At 42.3% G+C, this 18,682-nt stretch overlaps 1 protein-coding gene across 6 annotated transcripts in view; it reads right to left on the reverse strand.

Moving 5' to 3' along the window:
* rnf6 (ring finger protein (C3H2C3 type) 6) overlaps positions 1 to 18,456 on the reverse strand; it is a 67,927-nt gene extending 49,471 nt beyond the window's left edge. The window contains exons 1-3 of one of the 6 annotated variants that reach the window (XM_070892268.1): positions 18,326 to 18,456; positions 366 to 418; positions 24 to 109 (exon numbers count right to left, since the gene is read on the reverse strand). In XM_070892268.1, the coding sequence (XP_070748369.1) occupies positions 24 to 65 (42 nt within the window). In that variant the 5' untranslated portion in view covers positions 66 to 109; positions 366 to 418; positions 18,326 to 18,456. Of the gene's footprint in view, positions 1 to 23; positions 110 to 365; positions 419 to 2,089; positions 2,164 to 2,666; positions 2,693 to 18,325 lie in introns of those variants that run through there. The other 5 variants (XM_070892267.1, XM_070892265.1, XM_070892264.1 and 2 more) reach the window with 5 other exon arrangements.
* Positions 18,457 to 18,682: the final 226 nt, after the last annotated feature.

Genomic DNA, 18,682 nt, shown 5'->3' on the forward strand with positions numbered 1-18,682 from the left:
TTGATGCTATAGATGATCATCACCTGTAGGGAGACTTCAACATCGGTGTTAGAAGTGTCCTCCATACTTCCTGACACGGTGTTACTCTTACTTGGACACCAAGGTGAATCTGTGAAAACAAAATAATAATTTTACCTTGGGTTTTTGAACTGTGAATGAACTTAAGTTATTCCAAAGAAACTATTGCAGATGAAGTAGTCACTTACATTAGTTACCAGCAGCAAAAAGTAAAGAGATGCAGGACATTGTTGGAGGATTTGCAGGACTTTCTACCTAGACTTGCATGCTTGTTATAGTGGACTATGAGCTTTACAATATTATGTATTTATTTTTGGAAAAGACATGGAAATTATTCTATGACTTACCAGATTTCTCCGCAGTTTCAGACGAGGAGATGGTGTTGTCGTTACACTTCGGTCTGTAGAGACGAACTATGATAACTTTAGGTATTCTCAAGAGTTTTTATAGGTGGCCTTTTGTGGTAGCCAGCTGGTACTATTCTCAGCTTGCATTTTGCTGATTTTTTTTTGAGATCATTATTCTTTTATGAAAATCTGATAGATGTTCAGAAGCTTAAAAAATCTGTTAATTTTTCAAATGCTACTAACCAGTGCTTTAAATCATTGAGATTTTTTTTTTTTTTAAACAAGGGTTCCTTGTGTTTTAACAAACAATTGATTTTCCAAATTCCATCCCTATAGTTAAAAAGTCAACTTTGCATAAATCTGGCTTCCTGGGTCATTTTACAGAAGCCGCTTTTCGTACTTAGTCATGATTGCACCAAGTTGTGTCACTTTCAGTATAGTTGATTATCTGTAAATCTGCACAAAATGTACTTAATAGCAGCTACTATTTGATTGAATGGGTTACATTTCTTCTGAATTTGTGGTGAAATCCAGTGGAACTAAAAAACAGGGTATTAATGGTTTGGTGTAAACTAAATGCAATCAACACTGCAAAAAGGTGTCTAAAAGGTGAAATGATTTCTACTCCCCACCCCCATGTTTATGCATTATATATAATCACAGTTATAACTGGATCTGAGACAGTTGCAATTCTAAATCTAATCAGAAGACTTGAAGGTAAAAATGTGAAGTTACATGTTTAGCAAATAGAAAATGCCTACCAAGTTTGAAATTTATTCGGTGTGAAAGTTAAAGAAAGAAAAAGACTTGCATTTATATGTCATGTCTACGGGAATATTCCAAAGCACTTCCATCCAATGAATAACTTTGAAAGTATAGTCACTATTGTCACAAAAGCAAATGGGTCAGCCAATGTGCCCATAACAGGGTTCCACAAATAGAAAATTAGATAATGACCAGTTAATCAGTTTTTTGATACAGGAAAAACATTGGCCAGGACAATGGAAAAACTCCACTGCTCTTCTTCAAATGGTGCCATGGAATCTTTTATGTTTACTTGAACCAGTACATGGGCGTCTCCATTTAACATCTCAATTCAAAGTACAATATCTCTGACAATGCACTACTCCCTCAGCATTGCACTGAAGCATTAGTCTAGGTTATATGTTCAAGTGCTGGAGTGCGGCTTGAATTCACAATCTTCTGACTCAGAAAAGTTCTCTTTTTTTTTTTTCCTGTTAAGTCCAAGCAGTAGAATGCTTTTACCGAGCTGCTGAGTTTCCCGCCTGAGTGCTAACAGTAGAGAATACATTCTACCATTCATTTTGCAAGTCCCTGCTTGGGGGTTGGTCTCCCTTAGGCTTTGAAACCATATGAAACAAACAGCTGTTGTATTTGACAAAGTGAGTTCATATGGCCAATATAAAAAGCTAGCAGTATATGAGGATCAACACTAAAAGTACTATTTCAGTTTGGATTTGAGAGAAGGTCGACAGAATGAATAGATTGCAATTTCCTGTTCCAAATGGAAGTGGAAGACAATCTTTGGCAGGAAACCCTGGTACATCATAAAAACTGCTGGAAGAATTTCAAATCAAATAGGACTGATTAATAACCAATGCCCCGATCTCTCAAATTCTATAAGCTGATATCAGAGCTACCAAACGTGCAGTCTTCTGCAACAGAAACTCAAGATTACACAGGCAAAAAGGAAGTACATCAACCTGTGAAGAACCAGACAGAGATCCCGGAGACGAGGAGCCACTCCTGTTTTTCCTGATCAGTCAGAGCAATTGTTCTATGGAAAAAAAAGACTTGCATTTATATAGCACCTTTCATGACCTCAGGATGTCCCCTACTCTTCTTCAAAATAGAGCCATGGGATTATTTACATACACCTGAAGGGGCAAACAGGGTCTCAGTTTTATGTCCCATGAGAAAGAGGGCCCCACCAATCAGTGCAATATTGAGGGAGTGCTGCACAGTGTCAAAAGAAATAAGAGGAGTAGGCCATACGGCCCCTTGAGCATGCTCCGCCATTCAATATAATCATGGCTGATCTATCTAAACTCCACTTTCCCGCCCTATCCCCATATCCTTGTCAGCTTAGACTTTGTACTCAAGACTCTGGAGTGGGACTTGAACCCACAACCTTGAGTCAGAGACAACAGTGCTACCACTGAGCCATGGCCGACATGGCATGAACTTCAAGCGGTCCTTGCCGTAACTTGAAGCTGATGTGCAAACCTGACCAAGTAAATTAAGTGGCAAACCCGGAACCAAAATCCTGGAGGTACTTGCCTGCTCTGTAAGCAGGTATCGCGGATTGCTGCGACAGGTGACATTTCAATGCTTGGAATAAAAGCTCTAACACAACTGCTGAATCAGAATTTTCAATAATCGACATCATGTCAGCCAGCCACCATGAATCCAATAGACCTTAACCATAATGGCTTGGGCTTCGAGAATTGGGGAAGGGGTAATGCCAGTGTCAGTTTGCACAAGACTAAGCTCCTGTTAAGCAACACCAGACTGGCCTCAGTCTTCTCAGGACTTGCATTACTGGAGTCAACAGGTGCTCGTCTGACTCGCACTGTGATAGAATCAGGCATATAATCCAGTTTTGCAGGAGCCTTGGGGCTAGACTTTCCATTATTATGGCTATCGCCCAAAAATGGTCGATATTTCCGGCGTTAGCGGTTGTTTTACTTTTCAGGATTGCCGGAATATCACCCATTTTAAAAACCATTAGTTTTGCCTTTTTAATTTGGGCAATAGCCTGAGTGATGTGAAATGGGCGATAGCAATGTATTCAGTCATGCAAGGCCGGTTCCCATATCAAGGGCCGTTCTGTGCATGCGCGTTTTTTTTTCAGGCAAAGAACTTTCCCCCCGATTCAGGAGCTCAGGGGTCATCAGGGAAGGAGAGAAGGAAGGTTGTGTCGAGGCAATGGAGATGGAACATTGGGAGTTGGGAGAGAGTGCTGCCGAGGTTGCAGGGAGGAGGAGGGTGAAAGCTTTTTCTGATGAAGCCAACGAAGCTCTGGTCCATGAGGTAGTGACTCAGCGGGGCCAATTAATCCAGGGTGGGCGTGGGAAACCTCTCCCCCCACCGGATATACCAGCGAATATGGGCAAACATCGTCAAAGTGGCAACTTCGGCAGCCCACGATGCGAGAGCCAAACGAGTGCCGCAAGCACTGGAACAGTCGGTGGCATCTGCAAAAGTATTAAATTATTACATTTATAAATGTAATGATACACTGACTCATCAATGAGAAGGTAAATCTGCTGGATTGTAATTAAACTGGGTAATTTTGGGTAGCATCCCTGTTAAGATTTGGACTGGGGTCGGAACCTGCGCCCCTAGGATTCTAACCCTGGGAGGGCATGTGTCCCAGGAATCATTCCGTGCAAATATGCATTCATAATCTTGCTGATGCCTTAAACTGAATCGACAGTATTATTATTTAAACGCTTTAAATCGAAAATTGGGGCCAAAGGAATGACTGGAAACAGACAGACCCCAAACACTCGGCATTTCTACCACTTTAGTTTAGAAGGAGAATTATTAAATTATATCACTGCTCGTGTGTTGTGAGCAACTCTTTAACTTGGGCACCGTCTCCTTTTTGGTTAGGTTGGTGGATGGGGGTACAACTGAGCACTTCGGGGGCCGCTCAGCTTTGCCAAGACTGAGTCTCTCCGGCTGCTGTCAGTCACACAGTGACCCAGCCTGGACTGGGGGAGAGCTGCCCTGGCTCACTGTCTGCTCTGGGACACTAGCTACAGCCACACGAGGTCTCAGAGCACAGCCCAGGGGGGACACAGTGCCACCTCCCCTCATGGTCTGGTCATTGCCAAGCTCACCAGTGGTCCTGATTTCCTCCCCGCCGCCCCCCCCCCCCCCCCTCAAACTCGGGGACCTCCATCGATTGCAAGAACCCGGCTCCCTCCCCTCAGGCAGCGAATGGCACAGCCCATGGATGGGGCCTTTCCTGGGGATTGTACGTGAGGGGGTTAGTGTCACGCATTAGTTCCTAACCACGATCTCATTAAATTTCTTCTCTGAACGTAGATATTATAACCATGCATCAATTGCATCCAAACCGTATTAGCATATAACATTAACAATGAATAGCATGTTCAATGACTAATTGTGGATTACAATATCTGTGTGTTTCCATAATAGTTCCTAAGCAATTAGCTTACGCTATGCTCGTTACGTTTGCAGAAGATATCTAAGAATCGGGCGGAGCAAAGGCGGACCGGAGGAGGGCTTACGGATCTTTTTTGGTTCACTGACCTGGAGGAGCACATAATTGTTCTGCCACCCGTGGTGGTGCAGATCCCGTTGTTGCACCATGTGTGTAATGTGTAAACCAGTGGTAATTTAAAGTAATTTAATGCCATTTGATTATACTAAATGAATGATGTAATGTTATGCATGCAGCTTCTGTACTCATTTTAATTATCTGTAACCTCTCTCGTTCATATCTATTGCAGTAGTGTTGCTCCTCGTACATATGCCTGCGCAGGACAATGATTCTCATGTCTCCCCTTCTCTTCTACTAGCCTCAATTATGTTTTCCAGCTCCCCAGGCGCAACGGGAGGCCTCTGGAGCATCACCCCAATTGCTGTCGGTCGTGCTGATCACGGGGAAAGAAGAGACAACTGTGGAGGAGGATGGTGAGCCGGTCGAGGAATCTGCAGTGCCTGCGGCCACATCATCATCAACAGATAAAGTAGCGGGGCCAAGCAGCTTGCAGCAGGGCACTCCGAGTCATCCGGTGCCGACGCCGACCCCGTGGACATTGGGTCGGCGAGGTAGGCACGCACAGTGACGGGCAGATGTGAACAAGGACATGGTGTCTCTGTTGAGGGCGAGTGTCGACATGGGTTGAGAGCTCCTCCAAGCGCTTGGTGGGTTGATCGATTGAGTAGACTGGATCTTTACTCGTTGGAGTTCAGAAGGATGAGGAGTGATCTTATGGAAACATTTAAAATCATGAAAGGGATAGACAAGATAGAGGCAGAGAGGTTGTTTCCACTGGTCGGGGAGACTAGAACTAGGGGGCACAGCCTCAAAATATGGAGGAGCCAATTTAAAACCGAGTTGAGAAGGAATTTCTTCTCCCAGAGGATTGTGAATCTGTGGAATTCTCAACCCAAGGAAGCAGTTGAGGCGAGCTCATTGAATGTATTCAAGTCACAGATAGATAGATTTTTAACCAATAAGGGAATTAAGGGTTATGGGGAGCGGGCGGGTAAGTGGAGCTGAGTCCACGGCCAGATCAGCCATGATCTTATTGAATGGCGGAGCAGGCTCGAGGGGCGAGATGGCCTACTCCTGTTCCTAATTCTTATGTTCTTATGTTCTTATTGCCACACTATCTACCAGAATCTCTGAGGACGTGCGGCAGATGGTTGTGGCAATGCGGCGAACGGCCAACTCTGTCGATGCCATGCGGCAGGCAATGGTTTCGGGCTACGGCACTGCACCCCAAGGTGCCGTACCATCAACAATGTCGACAGATGCGAATTAGGAGGAAGCAGTTGCTTCCGACTCGGAAGAAGTTTCTTCGGAAACGTCTTCTCCTCAGCCCCCTAAATTGAATCTGCCAACGTCATTCCACCCACCCCCCTCCCTCCCCCAGCAGTAGCCCTCGAGATGTTCTACTGCAAAATGACTTGGCCCAGTTACTGGCAGCGTAAGTGGGAAGGGGGGTGGGTAAAGGAGGGAAGCGGGATCGCAGGTAAAGAGGGAGGGCCTCATCTATTTTAATTAAAATTGTTACCTGTTCTTATTGTTATTAAAAATTTGTTGAATGTTGGTGGTGGTGGGTGGGTGTTTTTGTAGTGTTATCGTTATTTAAAATATATTGTTGGGTGAAAAATGTTGTTCACTGTTGGGGGTGTGGGAGAGATGGATGTTAGATTGTTTGTAAATATTTTTACATGAATTATTAAACTAAACATTTTTATTTAACTTTACAATTGTTGTGCAGTGTCTTCTAATAACGTACGGTTAAACACGTGGGTTGCAAACAATGGCCAGGCAAGGATGAAACGTAGCACAATTGTAATGGTCACCAACGTAACTTCATGCAAAGCGTTCATTTATGAGCTGCTGACGCAACAGTCTTGCAGCTGCGTAACTACCATGGGGCTTTTCCAGTAGTGTTGGGTGGGGCATGGAATCATCGTCAGGCTGATTGTCCTCCCCAAGGTACTCGTCCTCCTCCCCCCCTCTCCTGAGCTGGACCAGCAGTCCCATAAGAACATAATAAATAGGAGCAGTACGACGCCATTTGACCCCTCGAGCCTGCTCCACCATTCAATAAGATCATGACCTCAGCTCCACTTCCCTGCCTGCTCTCCATAACTCTTTACTCCCTTATCGCTCAAAATCGGTCTATCTCTGCCTTAAATATATTCAATGACCCAGCCTCCACAGCTCTCTGGGCAGAGAATTCCATAGATTTACAACCCTCAGGGAAGAATTTCCTCCTTATCTCAGTTTTAAATGGGCGGCCCCTTATTCTGAAACTATGTCCCCTAGTTTTAGTTCCCCCTATGAGTAGAAATTTCCACTCTGCATCCACCTTGTCGAGCTCCCTCATTATCTTATATGTTTTGATAAGATCACCTCTCATTCTTCTGAACTCCAATGTGTATAGACCCAACCCATCTTCATAAGTCAACCCCCTCATCTCCAGAATCAACCGAGTGAACCTTCACTGAACAGTCTCCAATGCAAGTATATCCTTCCTTAAATACGGAGACTAAAACTATAAGCAGTAGTCCAGGTGTGGCCTCACCAATACCTTGTACAGTTGTAGCAGGACTTCTCTGCTTTTATACTCCATCCCCCTTGCAATAAAGGCCAACATTACATTTGCCTTCCTGATTGCTTGCTGTACCTGCATACTAACTTTTAATGTTTCATGTACAAGGACCCCCAGGTCCCTCTGTACTGCAGCACTTTGCAATTTTTCTCCATTTAAATTATAATTTAGTTTTCCCATTTTTTCTGTCAAAGTGGTTAACCTCACATTTTCCCATATTCTACTCCATCTGCCAAATTTTTTCCCACTCACTTAGCCTGTCTATATCCTTTTGCAGATTTTGTGTGTCCTTCTCACAATTTGCTTTCCCACCCATCTTTTTATCAGCAAACTTGGCTACATTACACTCGGTCCCTTCATCCAAGTCATTAATATAGATTGTAAATAGTTGCGGCCCCAGCACCGATCCTTGCGGCACCCCACTAGTCACTGTTAGCCAACCAAAAAATTATCCATTTATCCTGACTCTCTGTTAGGTAACCAATCCTCTATCCATGCTAATATATTACCCCCAACCCCGTGAACTTTTATCTTGTGCAGTAACCTTTTATGTGGCACCTTATTAAATGCCTTCTGGAAATCCAAATACACATCCACTGGTTCCCCCTTATCCACCCCACTCGTTACATCCTCAAAGAACTCCAACGAGTACAATCAGCCTGGCGATGAACCCATTCCACCCCCACTCCGCCCCTGCCAAACTGGCAATTGTTGTCCTCTCCTGATAGCTACATTATGCAACATGCAGCACACCACAATGAACTCAGCGACCTGCTCAGGATGGTATTGTCGGTTGCCTCTGGAGTGGTCCAGGCATCTGAAGCGCTGCTTCAGCACTTTAATTGTCTTTTCAACAATATTGCATGTGACTACATGACTTCCATTGTATCGCTTCTCGGCTTCTGTCTGGGGCTTACTCAGAGGGGTCAATAGCCAGATGGCAAGGCCGTATCCTTGATTTCCCCCAGCATCCAACCACTGACTCTTAAACAGATCAGAGACAGTGCTCTCACACAAGATGTGCATATCATGGATGCTCCCTGGAAAATTTGCATTTACTGCCATGATTATTTGCTTGTGGTCGACAACGAGCTGCACATTCAGGGAGTGGAAACCCTTTCGGTTCCAAAACACCTCTGTATCCTGTAAAGGTGCTCGCAGGGCAATGTGCATACAGTCTATTGCTCCCTGCACCTTGGGGAAGTTTAATATTGTCAAGAACCCCAAAGCCCTCTCGTCATAGGGAAGTTTATAAAGTCCATCCTGTGTGCGTAAAGGGCTTCAGTCAGTTGTCGAATGCAACAATGTGTGGTGTGCTGAGAGATGCAGCAAATGTCGCCAGCTGAAGCCTGAAAGAAGCCCGATGCATAGAAGGAACGTGCCGCAGTAACCTTGACCTCAAGGTCCTGATGGTGCTGGTAGGCTGCAGATCCCCCTCAATTAGCTGGCATATCTCTCCGATGACCTCCTTTCAGAAGTGCAGCCTTCGAACACACGTGTTATCAGACAAGTTCAAGTATGATTGCTTATCCCTGTAAATGCGTTGAGTGCAAGGTCTCCTTCTCTTCAGCTGTCTGCCACTTCTGATTGGGAATGCGCTTCAAATGAACCTTCTCCCATCTCTATTGTGCAGCATATGTGTAGTCATCAATACTGGTTGAGAAATTAGACCCAATCACTATAAATGCCCTAATCGGTCTTCAAATACTCTTAAATTGTCCTCAACAAATACAATATAAACTTGAAATTGACCACAATGTGATTAGATGATTGGCAAGTTTCTAAAATACCCTTAGAATTACTTCAATTCTCCTATCCACTTCAAGCAGCCTTTTATTAAACTTCCTCCGATTTACAAAATGTCATCCATACTGCTGGGTTAAGGTCAGGTGAGTGCAGCTTTTTTTGAACGAGCGATCATTTGGGCGCAATATGGCGAAATGCCGAAAGTAGCGCTCGGCAATAATCTGGGCGCTAGTTTCAATTATAAACAGTATTCTGGGTCTTGCATAGGTGATGTCGGATTTTATTTTTAAAAAATAGGCCAGGTGATTGAGCTCATTCCTGTATGCCGAAAGTTGCACTGAAAGGGGCGATAATCGGGCACTAGTTTCCATTTATCATCAAATATAGGCGATAAACAGCAGTTCGGCACTTATATGGGTGTTAAATGGGCAAATATGTGCCGAGAGTCTAGCCGTTGGTCTTTGCCCTTTTCTTGCTTGAGGCATAACTAACTTCAGTGATGCTGAGCATCAGCTGGTGCGGAGATGTTACTAGTGCTTGAATTTATCATGCGGTTTTCTGCTTGTACTTTCAATTCCTCTCCATGCTTTCCTGAGGAATGTAGGAGGTCGCTGAAGACATTCCCGGCAGATACAGTCAAAGAATCCAAGGCAAAAACGTCAAGTGGATGGGGAACAGCATCTATTCTGGCCAGCTGCAGTCATGAAAATCCTGCTGCACTGCTAGCTAGTAGAGGATTTGATCGAAACATGTAATGTCATCTTCCTTTTCACAGAAGCTATTGGGTTGGTAGCAGACTCTCATGGGATTTAGCGTGCTCGACTTACCATTTTGAACAATGGCTAACTGATAGATATGGTGGTAAGTGAGTGCCCCCAAGTGCAGTTATATGGCTTTGTATTAGGGAATCTCAAATCGCATGAGGTACTAGGCTGAAAGTCTTACAAAAAATTGAGCGCAACCTGACTGAGTTTCTTCCTCTTCCTACCCCCGCCCCCCCCGAGTCTTATGATCTCATATCAAGTCATAACCTGCCCTAGACATTAATTATGGCAACTCCTCAGGCTTCCAAACAATCCAATCTACATGCCATGGCAACTTGAAGAACCACCTCAACATTCTTTGATCATTTCAAATCTCACCAGGATTTCCGTTGTGGAAATTACAACTGTACACTGGAATACAACTCATTAATGTCTCAACTGGATCGTATTCAGCAGTCTCAGAGGTGAGAAGGTGGCTCCTGACACTATTTCAAGGCGATTGTGATTCTCCCGCTTTCCCATTTGTCTGAAGCAGTTTTTAGGAATTTGGCATTAATATTGATGGTGCTAGGCAATTGTATGAAATCCACTTCCTCCAATCAAACTAATTCAGTAAAGTTTTCTACCTACGCAATTCACTCCAGTTTTTCCAACCTCCATGCAAAAGGAGTCCTGACTACATTCAGATGCTAACACAATATAATGCTCTCTCCCAAACCCCATGTTAGCTTGTTTGTAGAATTAGACTTGTTAGCGCTCCAGTCATATGCACTGGCCCAGAAGTATCTTTTTGATTATGATTTAACAGATTTTAAAACGACAATTTTAAATACTGATTTAGGATTACTTGTCCATTTTTGTGTCCTTGCAGATGCACACAATCCACTGTTAAGTGTACCCTTTCAAAGGGCTTCTGCTTTTTTTCTAACAGCTCTCCTTTCTTTTAGTTACCATAATAGGACACAGCTTAGTGGATGAGCAGATAACAGGCTCCAGCTTGTTTCTTTTATAACCAGCTGCAAAGAAAAGAAATCATTGACCACATGATCTGCTGTCACATCTGCCCTATCAGCAGTCACACAGACTTGGTCCCTGGCTTCTTGGTCCACAATATCCTTCTTCACTGACAACAAAAGCCCATCAGCCATTCCAACCTGGAAGTCATCCTTTGTTGTGAGACCAAGATTTTCCCAACAGTGAAGAGCTGCCCTTTTGACGAAGAAAGTAATTGGCTAGTGTCACTGGAAACCAAAAGACATGCCAACTCACAATTACATGATAATTGCTGCGCCACTCTGAATCCTGTGTTGGTAACAGAAAGCTGGTGGAAAGGAATCAAGAGAGAACTGCATCATCTTTGAAGCTCCAGGAATGACATATTGCATTGGAAGAAATGGACAGTCAGGAAACTGTTTGTCATCCCATCCAGAAACATACATAGTCTTGAAGGTCCTCTCGAGCTCAGCACTATGCATTTTTTAAGAAATGTACTCAAATCCACAAATGCAAGGCCTGGACCACTTAGTGCATTTTCCCAGATATGATTAATGAAACACACCCCCACTTCCATTGCAAGCAAGTCCTGGTGAATGATCACAGCAACATCCCAGGCCATCTGTTGTCTAGATCTGTAAGCCCCTCAACTATTCAGTAACTGTGAAATCTTAGTTAACGGCCATTCACCCTTCCACAGGTCAATGTCACAAAACCGATACCGAGAAAAGAAAATCCAACCTTGGGATTACCATTCAAGGAGTTGGTATTCCACTTGGCAAAAAGAGAGGTCATACCTTTGAAACAATTTTTACATATCATGATGGAGTAATTTTAGAGGCAGCTCATCAATGCTGCCTGATGCAGCACCCAATTGAACACGTCTAACATTTGTGCTCATGACCAACCGCCTTAAACATAGAAATTGGTGGAGTAGGCCATTCAGCCCTTCGAGTCTGCACCACCATTCAATATCATGGCTGATCATGCAACTTCAGTACCCCATTCCTTTCTCTACATACTACTCTTAAACATACTAAGTACAAGTTTCCACCCCTCTGCCACCCAGATCTTAAAATACATCATTCACTTGAAATCTTATGCAAAACTAAACCAATATTCCCCTCCAGAATTTATTTTCAGAATAAAATAAAATTTAGGAAATTTGCATTAAAAGACTAAATCAGGAAACACTGGTAAATTTCTTGTGACCATAACATCTATATTAAAAATCTTACATCAGTCCACACCTGGTCAACTTTTTCTAACATAAATTCTTATGTTCACATTTATAATGGAAACTACCCATATAACTTAGCCGTGCTATAATTTCACCCTCATCCCCACCTCCACAAAGAGGCACTTTGCACCACCACTGGCAGGATGGCGTAATTACAGCATGCCTCCAGTTACATGTGCAGTTTGTATTATAAATGTGCAAAAAGGAATTGATTATGTAAATATAAAAATAAGGACAGAATGTATGACTTTGAAATGTAGACTGAATTATCTAAGCATGCCCTGGCCCAATTATCTCCTGGCCTTTAACCCCACTTCATCTAAAGACTTAACTCACTTTATGCAACTGCACAGATCAATTATTGTCCTAATAATCTCCCTCATATGACGTAGATTATGGTTTTCAATTTTCAACAGCTACTCTCTATAATCCAGAATCTGCTGCCATTTCCTTCTTATTCCAAGAACAACAAAGATGTCAAACTCATCAATGTGTGAGGAGGACACAAAGAAATCTGCAAAATGACAGACAGGCTAAGTGAGTGGGCAAAAATTTGTCAGATTCAGTATAATGTTGGAAAGTGCGAGGTCATGCAATTTGGCAGAAAAAAAATCAAAGAGCAAGTTATTATTTAAAGGGAGAAGGATTGCAAAGTGCTGAAGTACAGCAGGAGCTGGGGACACTTGTGCATGAAACACAAAAGGATAGTATGCAGGTACAGCAAGTGATCAGGAAGGCCAATGGAATCTTGGCCTTTATTGCAAAGGGGATAGAGTATAAAAGCAGGGAAGTCTTGCTGCAGCTAGAAAAGGTATTGGTGAGGCCACACCAAGAAAACTGCATGCAGTTTTGGTTTCCATAGTTATGAAAGGATATACTTGCTTTGGAGGCAGTTCAGAGAAGGTTCACAAGGTTGATTCCTGAGATGAGTGGGTTGACTTATGAGGAAAGATTGAGTAGGTTGGGCCTCTACGCATTGGAATTCAAAAGAATGAGAGGTGATCTTATCAAAACGTGTAAGATTATGAGGGGGCTTGACAAGGTGGATGCAGAGAGGATGTTTCCACTGATGGGGGAGACTAGAACTAGAGGGCACGATCTTAGAATAAGGGGCTGCCCATTTAAAACAGAGATGAGGAGAAATTTCTTCTCTGAGGGTTGTAAATCTGTGGAATTCACTGCCTCAGCTGTGGAAACTGGGACACACAGAAATAGACAGTTTCTTAAACGAAAAAGGGACAAGGGGTTATGGGGAGCGGGCAGGGAGGTGGAGCTGAGTCCATGATCAGATCAGCCATGATGTTATTGAATGGAGGAGCAGGCGCGAGGGGTCATATGGCCTACTCCTGTTCCTAATTCTTATGTTCTTACGTTCTTATCAGTGTCTCCCTGCTGCTTCTCCTTCAATGCTGTGCTGAGGTATGTTAGACATCATAACATATGACAGATTACAGAGTATTGTTTAACCAATTTTGAGAAAGTAATGCTTCCAAATAATGTGATGTATATTTTTTGGGTGAAAGTCACAATTGATAGACATACAATAAAATAATACAACGATATTTATACCCATGACAATGCTGCCATTAAAAATGTGAAGTTTTAATTCAACTGCTTAGGATCAATACTGTTGTTCAGAATATTTAAAAACCCTTACAATAATGTAAAACATCAGCAAACATTGCAAAGAAACTAGACAGAATTTAAGAGGAAGGAGCCAGGCCATAGTGCATAAGCATACACTACTCAATGCTGGTAGGTGTTAGGATTCAGAGCAGCAAGAGGAAAATGGCAGCACAATTCAGGATACAGAAGACTTTTTGAAAATTCAAAGTAATTTACGTCAATGTCAATTGAAAATGTAAACATCTTAACCTCAAAGTATCATAATGACAATGTTCAGGGGACCATATATCAGGGTAAATAAGATCAGAGTGTTAAACACATGGCTCAAAGACTGGTGTGGGAGAAATGGGTTTTGGTTCGTGGGACACTGGAGTAAAAGGGAGTTGTTCCATTCGGACAGGCTCCATCCACTTAGACCATGCCTGGAGTCGGGTCCTGACGAATCAAATAACTAGGGCTGCAGAGAGGGCTTTAAACTAATTAGGGGGAGGGATTCAGGTGAGTGAAAATTGAAGTCGTCAAGAATAAGGAGAAGGCAATCGAGCAGGGTAGCACTGGGGGAAATGAAAATCAGAGCGTGCCAGGAAGGGACAGAATGTATAAACATAAAGGTGAATCAGAAAGTGGAGTCAAAGCAGGAAAAGATGGTTAAAAAAAATGAATTTAAAAGCTCTTTATCTGAATGCACATAGCATTCGTAACAAAATAGATGAGTTGATGGCACAAATAGATACAAATAGGTATGATCTAATACATGGTTGTAAGGTGACTTGGACTGGGAACTAAATATTCAGGGATATTTGACATTTCAGAAAGACAAAGGAAAAGGAGGTGGGATAGCTCTATGAATAAAGGATGAGATCAGTGTGTTCGTGAGAAAAAATATTGGCTCAAAGACCAAGATGTTGAATCAGTTTGGATGGAGATCAGGAATAACAAGGGGGAAAAGTCACTGGTGGGTGTAGTCTATCGGCCCCCTAACAGAGTATATGACAGAGTATAAATCAAGAAATAATGGAGGCTTGTAAAAAAGAAACGGCAATAATCATGGGTGATTTTAACCTTCATATTGATTGGACAAAGCAAATTGGCCAGGGTAGCCTTGAGAAAGAGTTCAGAGAGTGTGTCCGGGATAGTTTCCTTGAACAGTACATTGTGGAACCAACCAGGGCTATCTTAGATCTGGTACTGTGTAATGAGACAGGATTAATAAATGATCTTCTGGTAAAGGATCGTGTAGGGATGAGTGACCATAACATAGTTGAATTTCAAATTCAGTTGCAGGGTGAGAACATTGGATCTCAAACCAGTGCCCCAAGCTTAAATAAAAGAGACTACAAAGATATGAAGGCAGAATTGGCTAAGGTGGACTGGGAAAATAGATTAAAGTATGGGATGTTTGATGAGCAGTGGCAGACATTTAAGGAGATATTTCATAACTCGCAACAAAAATATATCCCAATGAGAAGGAATAAACATCCATGGCGAACAAAGGAAATAAGGGATGGTATCAAATTGAAAATAAGGGAATACAACATGGCTAAGACTAATGGGAAGCCAGAGGATTGGGAAACTTTTACAAGCCAGCAAAGAGCGACTAAAAAAATAATTAAGTGGGGGAAGATAGATTCTGAAAGTAAACTAGCACAGAATATAAAAACAGATAGCAAGAGTTTCTACATGTACATAAAAAGAAAAAAAAAAAGAGTGGCTAAAGTAAATGCTGGTCCCCCAGAGGATGAGACTGGGGAATTAATAATGGAGAACAGGGAAATGGCCGAGACATTGAACAAATATTTTGTATCGGTCTTCACGGTAGAAGACACTAAAAACATCCCATTAGTGGATAATCAAGGGGCTACAGGGAGGGAGGAACTTAATACAATCACCATCACTAAAGTAGTAATACTCGGTAAAATAATGGGACTAAAGATGGACAACTCCCCTGGACCTGATGGCCTGCATCCTAGGGTCTTAAAATAAGTAGTTGCAGAGATAGTGGATGCATTGTTTGTAATCTACCAAAATTCCCTGGATTCTGGGGCAGTACCAGCGGATTGGAAAACTGCTAATGTAACACCCCTATTTAAAAAAGGAGGCAGACAAAAAGCAGGAAATTATAGACCAGTTAGCCTAACATCTGTCATTGGGAAAATGCTGGAGTCCATAATTAAGGAAGCAGTAGCAGGACATTTGGAAAAGCATGATTCAATCAAGCAGATTCAGCATGGTTTTATGAAGGGGAAGTCATGTTTGACAAATTTGCTGGAGTTCTTTGAGGATGGAACAAACAGGGTGGATAAGGGAGAACCAGTGGATGTGGTGCATTTGGATTTCCAGAATGTATTCGATAAGGGATCAGTGCTGGGGCCTCAACTATTTACAATCTATATTAATGACTTGGATGAAGGGACCGAGTGTAATGTAGCCAAGTTTGCTGATGATACAAAGATGGGTGGGAAAGCAAATTGTGAGGAGGACACAAAAAAAATCTGCAAAGGGATATAGACAGGCTAAGTGAGTTGGCAAAAATTTGGCAAATGGAGTAGAATGTGGGAAAACGTGAGGTTATCCACTTTTGCAGAAAAAAAAATAGAAAAGCAAATTATAATTTAAATGAAGAAAAATTGCTAAGTGCTGCAATACAGAGGGACCTGAGGGTCCTTGCGCATGAAACACAAAAAGTGAGTATGCAGGTACAGCAAGTAATCAGGAAGGCAAATGGAATGTTGGCCTTTATTGCAAGGGGGAATAGAATATAAAAGCAGAGAAGTCCCTCTGCAACTGTACAGGGTATTGGTGAGGCCACAACTGGAACACTGCATACAGTTTTGGTCTCCATATTTAAGGAAGGATATACTTGCATTGGAGGCTGTTCAGAGAAGGTTCATTCTGGTTGATTCCAGAGATGAGGGGGTTGACATATGAATATAAGCCTCATTGGAGTTCAGAAGAATGAGAGGTGATCGTATCGAAATATGTAAGATAATGAGGGGGCTCAACAAGGTGGATGCAGGGGATATTTCCACTTATAGGAGAAACTAAAACTAGGGGACATAGTCTCATAATAAAGGGCCGCCCATTTAAAACTGAGATGAGGAGGAATTTCTTCTCTGAGGGTTGGACATCTATGGAATTCTCTGCCCCAGAGAGCTGTGGAGGCTGGGTCATGGAATATATTTAAGGTAGAGATAGACAGATTTTTTTGAGCGATAAGGGAATAAAGGGTTATGGGGAGCAGACAGGGAAGTGAAGCTGAGTCCATGATCAGATCAGCTCATGATCTTATTAAATGGCAGAGCAGGCTCGAGGGGCCAGGTGGCCTACTCCTGCTCTCTTATGTTCTTATATACATCTCTTTAGTAGTGCTCCCTAGAGTATCCCTTTGATAAGAGTAACCAAGTCTGCTAATAAATTCAGAGACAAGTCAAACAAGGATTTGCAAGATGTGTGCACTGTCATCCAAACAAAATGGCAGCTGGATCATTATCACAAGATAGAGTTAATGCTTTTAAAAACAAATGGTACATCAAATGGACAAAGATTTTGTAGTTCAAAAATACCTGTTCTGGTGTAATTTATACCCTAGATTTTACTAAATTCAGATGAACATTGATTTCCAACTTACAGCAAATTCAATTTCTAATGCTTTAAACCTCTTAGCAAATTGTACTGCAATGAACCAAATGATGCAGTTAACCAAAGTAAGGAAAAATAATTATACATAAAACAAACTAGGAGTGACAATGGAACATCAACCTAATTGAGAGGATTGGACATGACCAAACTGTTAAGAGGAAACTAGAATGGTTTGTAACAATGTCAACCTAAAATTAGATAAGTCTTGAAATAGTTCACCTATATTATTAATTATTGACCATGTATCAATGAGATAAATATTTACAATTTATATACTCAATTAATTCCTTTTTGGTCAATTTTGTGATGGCACCACAGATGACAATTTACTTAAACTTCTTTATGTAAAATGACAGAACCTTGCAAAAAAAACCTTGCAAAAAATTATCTAGAATATATAAACTATGGGTGATGGGAGAAATTCTGTATGCAGCATATATTGGACTGTCCTAGATTGTTCGGTATGAGTATAATAATGAACCTGGTTAGCCCAGATACAAATATACTACCAGAGAGAACACATCAATAAAAATTAAAGAGATGGGTTTTATATATTATTATTCACTGCAGAATGTATTTGTAGTTCAACCTTTTTAAACGACACAATTGATGCTTAGAGCTTTTGGTTGCGAGGACTACAGGAAATCATTAGTTTTCCAGACAACTGTATCAAACTAAATTTAAGATAAAATAAAACAAAACATACAACAAGGAGCATTAACCCGATGGGAAAGAAACGCTTTTAAAAATCAGTTTAGGCCCCAGTACTGCAAGCCAAATCCAACCTACCATGATAGCAAGCTGCAAGTGAACGATTGACATCCAAACTTACCATACGAAATTCAAATACTCTCTGACGCCATTTTCTGCGACAATACCTAACCAATCAACATTGAACCGGGGCGGGACTATGCCATCAGGTTAGACTGATCCGCAACGCCCCCCTCCCCTCCCCCCGGCAAAAACAAACCATTTAATGTCACTGGAAAATAAAAGATGTTGTAAATGACCCACCAGTATTTTAAAATAAATCCTTATATTTGTACTTTAAATGAAAACCGCAAGTAAACACACGACGCCGAATGTGTTCGAGAAAAGTGATACCTCACAGTCGACGCTTCTTTGCCCCTGACACAAGCTCGGCTCCACAGCTGCTGCCGTGACCGTCAACTGGGTCACAGCGCTTGCGGCTCTCAGCACTGACGTACGGACCACTGGGCGCCAGTAACACAGGATCCTGGGTATGGACTGACCCAGTGGGGAAACTGGCGTTCGGGACACGCCCCCTGCTCGGGTCTTGGACACGCCCCCCTCCCTCCCCCGCGCCATCCCGGAGTTCCAAGTTGCACATTGGGTTATAACTTTTTGTTTTGCTGCACCTTCGCAACTTTCAAATATTCCACGTAACTTTGGAATTATCAGCCCCAGAGTGCTGTAGATGCTGAGTTTTTGAGTATATTA

Source organism: Pristiophorus japonicus, chromosome 10, assembly GCF_044704955.1.
Source record: "Pristiophorus japonicus isolate sPriJap1 chromosome 10, sPriJap1.hap1, whole genome shotgun sequence".
Lineage (NCBI taxonomy): Eukaryota > Metazoa > Chordata > Chondrichthyes > Pristiophoridae > Pristiophorus > Pristiophorus japonicus.